The sequence below is a fragment of the Egretta garzetta genome, unplaced genomic scaffold, assembly GCF_000687185.1.
Source record: "Egretta garzetta isolate BGI_Z169 unplaced genomic scaffold, ASM68718v1 scaffold287, whole genome shotgun sequence".
Taxonomy (NCBI): domain Eukaryota; kingdom Metazoa; phylum Chordata; class Aves; order Pelecaniformes; family Ardeidae; genus Egretta; species Egretta garzetta.
In genome coordinates, this window is record NW_009260435.1 from 5,978,907 (window position 1) to 5,985,386 (window position 6,480).

At 41.3% G+C, this 6,480-nt stretch overlaps 1 protein-coding gene across 7 annotated transcripts in view; it reads left to right on the forward strand.

Moving 5' to 3' along the window:
- Positions 1-6,480, forward strand: part of BNIP2 (BCL2 interacting protein 2) — a 27,086-nt gene that overhangs the window by 5,831 nt on the left and 14,775 nt on the right. For 5 of the 7 annotated variants that reach the window (XM_009643959.2, XM_035899612.1, XM_035899613.1 and 2 more), the window contains exons 1-2: positions 5,481-5,656; positions 6,171-6,301. In XM_009643959.2, the coding sequence (XP_009642254.1) occupies positions 6,252-6,301 (50 nt within the window). In that variant the 5' untranslated portion in view covers positions 5,481-5,656; positions 6,171-6,251. Of the gene's footprint in view, positions 1-2,131; positions 2,135-3,632; positions 3,717-5,480; positions 5,657-6,170; positions 6,302-6,480 lie in introns of those variants that run through there. The other 2 variants (XM_035899610.1, XM_035899611.1) reach the window with 2 other exon arrangements.

Genomic DNA, 6,480 nt, shown 5'->3' on the forward strand with positions numbered 1-6,480 from the left:
GAGGAGTTCCGAGCGCGGGAACCTCCTTCCCCTGCCCCGGCGGGGTGGTCGCACCAGAGCAGCGCGTGCTTCAGCCTTAATTTTACTAATGAGGCCGGGGGCTTGGCTTCAACTACGGAGGCTCTTTTTTCCCCCCTTTGTTTTGTGTGGCTGAGCAATGAGTGGGGGGTGCGAGCGGAATAACTTTATCCGATGTGGGTTTAGCACACGCACCGTGTGGAGCTACGTCGCAGAAGTTAAGAGTTCCTTTCTAGTGCCTCTTTTTAGTTCCTCCTTATTTCCAGCTGCTAATGTAATACACTAACTAGTAATTGATTATTTCTGGTCAACTTGTATGTGTATTTAAGTCTTACAAAGGAATATTGATTGCATTTAGGCAGCGTATGAATTCTTTTTGACTGTCATCTGACAAGTTAGTATTTATCTTTAAATGAATCTCAGTGATTCAGGAATGCAGGTTCTTCTGTTGCTCTGAGTGTGGAGTTTAAAGCAGTATCCTCAAAGATGAAAGCAAGAGTGTTTCTGAAAGCTTTCTCTTTTAGCTGCCTGATTTCTCTGTGCTTTGATCCTGAGGGAAGGGAGTAAAAGGAAACAAGAGTTGACTTGTTTTTTGTGAAAGTCCTTGCATCACCTCATTATGCAAGCTTGCAAGTGATAAAGTTTGGATGTTCGTATTCGCATCTGGGAAGTGTTTCCTGGGGTCATGGCCAGTGTAGCCACATTCTAAAAGCCAATGGGGTTATGAAAACACTTAGAAATTATTATAATGACTGCACTATGTGAATGTGTGTACCAGAAAATATATCCTGTTACTTTTGGTTTGCTGTACAATCAAATGTGAAAAATACTCTTAGAAGCACCTCTTTAATGCCTGGAACCTGGAATTCACTTAACTAATGCTCAGTTAATGTTTCTGTTGAAATGGTGAAGGTGAAATGTAGAAAAAAGTAGGCTAACCTTTTGTTGAAGTTGATTTCAGCTTTGAGACTGAAAGAGCATGCTGTTCTTTGCTGATCAGGTACATGGTTCAATAGCGTACTCATCATTGCAATCATCTTGCAAAATAAAGTTTATATTTATTCTACTTCAGGTGCTGAGGTGCTGATCAAGGACTGAATATAGGTCTTTTTATTGGATAGGTAGATTGGACCGTATAAATGTGTTACTCCTATTTATTTGTGTATTCTTCTGAGAACTCGAGAGTGAAAACCTAAAAAATAATTTTTCAAGGGGTCTTTAACTTTGTGAATAACATGAACTCATGCATTCTGCCATCTTTTTTTTTTTCTTAAGTATCTTGGACAGATCAGGGTTTCTGTCTAGTTGTAAACTAAGTTTTTAAAAATGGTGATTTATAATAGGCTTCTCAACTCTGTTGTATTTGGTATTCCAGCACCTACCAACTAAGCCAGCTCTGTATTAATGAGAGAACTCTGATATTATCTCTTCTTCCAGGAAAAAGGATGAGAACACTGATGTTTGACTTCTGGCACAGGTAGTAATGCTCTTCAGATGTAAACTTAAGTAGGTTTAACCTGGTGTTCTGGAAATGGAAATCCATTACCTGCTATGGAAGAGTAGGGGGTTTCAGTGATGTATTTCCTTGTGGTACTTTTTTTTTTCTTTTTGTAATATTGTAACTTGCCTGTTGAGATACTTAAAAGTATGAAAGGTATTGTTGAGCACCAAAGTCCAGTGGTTCCAGTAAGAGAAGATGGCAGTCTTGCATCCATTTTTTATGATATGTTGAAGTTTCTAACTTTTGGATAGCTCCAAGTCTTCCCATGCCATTTCTTCAAGTAAAATGGAAAGTCATGAGCAATGGAGAGTAAAAATGATCAGGCTTGCTGTTCTCAGAAACCACGTCATTTTGAGTTGGCCATGAAGAGTGCGAGGATCAGGTAGAAATTAATTGCTTTTCTTCTATGTGAGTAATAAATACTTGGATTATTACAATATATTACATTTTTAAGTTAAGCTTTTTAGATCTGTGATTTACAGCTGAATCAAAAAGAGAGTTTGGCATAGTAAAACCAGATGTCAGCACTACCACAGCAGCTGTAGGAATCACAGAATGGCAAGGGTTGGAAGGGACCTTGGGAGATCATCCAGTCCAACCCTCCTGCTAAAGCAGGTTCACCTAGAGCGTGTTGCACAGGACATCATCCAGGTGGGCTCTGAATATCTCCAGAGAAGGAGACTCCACAACCCCCCTGGGCAGCCTGTTCCAGTGCTCTGTCACCCTCAAAGTAAAGAAGTTCTTCCTCAGATTCAACTGAAACCTCTTATGTTTTAATTTGTGCCCATTGCCTCTTGTCCTGTCGCTGGGCACCGCTGAGAAGAGTCTGGCTCTGTCCTTGTGACATCCACCCTTAAGATATTTGCACGTGTTGATGAGGTCCCCTCTCAGTCTTCTCTTCTTCAGGCTAGACAAGCCCAACTCTCTCAGCCTTTCCTCATAGGGGAGATGATCCAGTCCCCTAGTCATCCTTGTTGCTCTCCTCTGAACTCTCCCTAGGAATTCCTCATCTTCCTTGAACCAGGGCCCCAGAACTGGACACACTACTCCAGGTGGGGTCTCACCAGGGCAGAGTAGAAGGGGAGGAGAACTTCCCTCGACCTGCTGGCCACACTCCTCTTAATGCACCCCAGGATACCATTGGCCTTCTTGGCAACAAGGGCACACTGTTGGCTCATGATCAGCTTGTCATCCACCAGGACTCCCAGGTCCCTCTTGGCAGAGCTGCTTTCCAGCAGGTCAGCCCCCAGCCTGTACTGGTGCATGGGGTTCAACCTCCCCAGGTGCAGCACTTGACACTTGCCCTTGTTGAACTTCATCAGGTTCCTCTCTGTCCAACTTTCCAGGCTTTCCAGATCCCACTGAATGGCAGCACAGCCTTCCAGCGTATCAGCCACTCCTCCCGATTTTGTGTTGTCAGAGAACTTGCTGATGTTACACTCTGTCCCCTTGTCCAGGTCATTGATGAATAAGTTGAACAAGACCGGGCCAAGTACTGAGCCCTGGGGAACTCGACTAGCTACCAGCCTCCAGCTGGACTCTGCCCCACTGATCAGAACCCTCTGAGCCCTGCCATTCAGCCAGTTCCCAATCCACCTCACTGTCCATTCATCCAAGCCACACTTCCTGAGCTTCCCTATGAGGATGTTTTGGGAGACAGCTTTTCATCTACTTGCTTAGAGAGGACACCCAGAATGAGTTGTTCCATCACCTTTCCAGGGATGGAGGTGAGACTGTAGTTCCCTGGATCCTCCTTCTTGCCCTTTTTGAAGACTGGATTGACAAGGGCTATCTTCCGGTCCTCAAGCACCTCTCCTGTTCTCCAGGACTATGGAGAGTGCCTCAGCAATGTTGTCTGCCAGTTCCTTCAGCACTCACGGGTACATTCCATTGGGACCCATGGATTTGTGGATGTCCAGCTTACTTAAAAGATCCCTAAACTAATCCACCTCAACCAAGGGAAGGTCATCCTTTTTCCAAGCTTGCTTGCTTACCTGCCAGGAATGGGGAGCCTGAGGGCCAGCCTTGGCAGTGAAGACTGAAGCAAAGAAGGCATTCAGTAACTCCACCTTCTCTGTATCTTCTGTCACCAGGGCGCCCATTTCATTCAGCAGTGGTCTCACTGCTTCCGTTTGCTGTTGATATACTTGAAGAAGCCCTTGTTATCCTTGATATCCTTCACCAGACTCAGTTCCAGGTGGGCATTGGCCTTTCTAGTTGCTTCCCTGCATGCTCTGGCAGCACTATTCTAAACTCTGCTTTAGTTTGTATAAGCAGAAATAGTAGATTTTTTTCCCTGCTTTGTAAGCATTCATATTAGTGATGTAAAATTCAGTAGTTAACTTTAAAGTCAGCGGTTTTCTAACTTTCCTGAGAAGATTACCCTTCCTCCTTAATTTCTCATTTTTCTTGTTGACAAATGATAGTCCTTCTGTACATGAGACTTTAAGCTGAAACATCCAAAACAACTACTCAGTCTGCATCTTAAGTCGGCTGCTGAAAACCTAAACTCAAGCTTATCTGGTGTTGAACTTGGAACTTGCCTTATAACTTGTTTGCAGTTGTATTATGTGGTATTTAGCGAATGATTGCTTTCAAATGTACCTAAATGAGAAGTTGCTGATGAGAATTCTGCAAGTAATGTGAGAAGTGTTTTGTACGTGTCTTAAACTTTGATTTACAGCATCAGTAACTTTCAAACTCTGTGCCTGTCTTAGTGTATGAAGTTTATCTTGATGTAATGAAATATATGCAGGTAGGAATTGATGCTGTACTGAAATGCTGTACATCTGAAATTAATAGATGTTACTTGGTGTTTGGTTTTCTTCAGAAGTGTGGTGAGAAAACTGTCCTAGTCTTGGAGCAAAACCCTGTCTTGTGGGGACTGTATTGCGCACGCAGTGCAGGCAAGCTCAGGAGTATATATAACTTGCAGCCACCAGCACAGGAGTAGGGTTGGCTTGTGGTGGTGGTGGTTTTTTACAGTCAGTTTTCTTCATTTCTTCATCTGCCCCTTAAGAATAAAGTAATCAGTTTAGATTTTCTTTCAGGTTTAGTGTCTGTTTCAGTGAACTGTGTATTTGTGTCAGATGGTCCATTCCATAGTGATTGTGACCACTGTATTGCCTTGACTGCATAGGGTACCTTGTGAAACTTCTTGTGCTTTGTCTCACTGAGATGAAACAAATGCATAAAGAACTATGCACATATTCACTGTTACTACTGATCAAAATATGGTCTTATCTTCACACAAATCTTTAAAATTTATTGTTGCGAACACTCAGCAGGTTAGTACCCAGGAGAAACTGTATGCTGAGAAAATTAACATCTTAATGAAAGAGAGGATGTTTCATGAGGGAAGTCACATGATTCAAGCAGTAAGAAACTACTCCAAATAGCAACTTAGTCAAAAAGAACAAACAGAGAGAGGAAGAGCTGGGAGGACAATTGCTGGGGGTAGTGTCTTGGAGATTGTGTACACAGGCACATACTGCCAGTGACTGAGTGGTGCAGGGGCTGAATGATTCAAACGATTAGAGCCTGACCCTTAAGAGGAACCAAGTTGCTACCCTCTAAAACTTTATTTCAATTTCCTGGGTGAGGGAAGTCAGTAAAATGATCTTAAATTTTGGTCATTAGTGTTTAATTTGTCTCTGGTACTGCAGTTTTACAAAAAATATCAAGTCTTTTTCTTTATTTTAATCAGCTTGTGTAGTGTTAAGCATTGCAGGACATTTTAAAATCAGGTCAGGAGAAGAGAAATTGATAATTGTTGTGAAAGGTAATGCTACAAAACAGTAAGTGTAAATTGTTTAGCCATGTAAAAAATAAATTGTCTCTCTGGGTTAATTAGCAATATGATTACATTCAAACTTTGTACTTATTGGTGTTCTGTGTTTGCTTCTTTACGTTAAAGAATACCATTTTTTCCTGTTTTGATTAGTGTTGGTTTTCCTAACACCTTTATTGATAAGCTTACCTGTTCCTGCCAATCTTTAGAGCCAACGCAGACAAGAGCTTCAACTGGCTTGGACTTGTATGTCAGCAGAATGGTTTATTGTATTCCATTATCGGGGATTCCTTGTTGCTGGTGATGGGTGAGCCTGAAAAAACACAGCTTGACTTGCACATCACAGGGTGAGCTCTCTGAAAATGTTTTCTGAAATAGTTATCTTTAAAGTGTGTGGGTTTTGTTTTTGTGGTGTGTGTTTTTTTTTTTTTTTAAGAACTGGGTTGTATTTTGGATCTGACCATCTGGAATTTTTTTCCTCAAAATATACACTTATTCAATATCTCTTATGGAATCTAGAGAGCTGTTAGGTTTCTTAGTTTGAACTGGTGTAGTCCTAAATGATAGAACAGGTTGCTCAGGGCCTTGATTTTAACTGAGAAGTTGATCCTGCTTGAGCAGGGCATTGTATGCCCTGATTTGTATGTACAACCTAAATCGTATGATAAACTGTTCCATAAGCAGTTCTGTATGGAAAAGAGGAAAAAAAAAAAAACCACCACCAAAAGGGTAATTATAAACTTTTCCTTGTTTTTTTTTTTTTCTGCATAATACCTCAACTTAGTTATAAGTGAAAGGATGTGTCACAAGTATGGGAATTACAATAGTACTGAACTAGCATCTTCTGTTATGTTCCTGCAGCTACCCTTTAGCCCACTGTCCTGAAAGCGAGAGGTTCTGGCTGATCAGGAGTCTCTATTAGCAATTCAAGTTGTCTGGAGAATGGAAGGTGTTGAGTTTAAGGAAGAATGGCAAGATGAAGATTTTCCAAGGTTTTTAACTTTTAAGTAATTCAAATCAAATGCATAACATCCAGAATAAGCTGCTTCTTTATCTTCCTACTGAACTAACACTAATAATAATCTTGAAGTGATTTCCATTAATATAGTAGACCTGAAAAGGTTTTGTGGCATGTTTCTTTATAGTCTGGAAAGGGATCACTTCATATTCA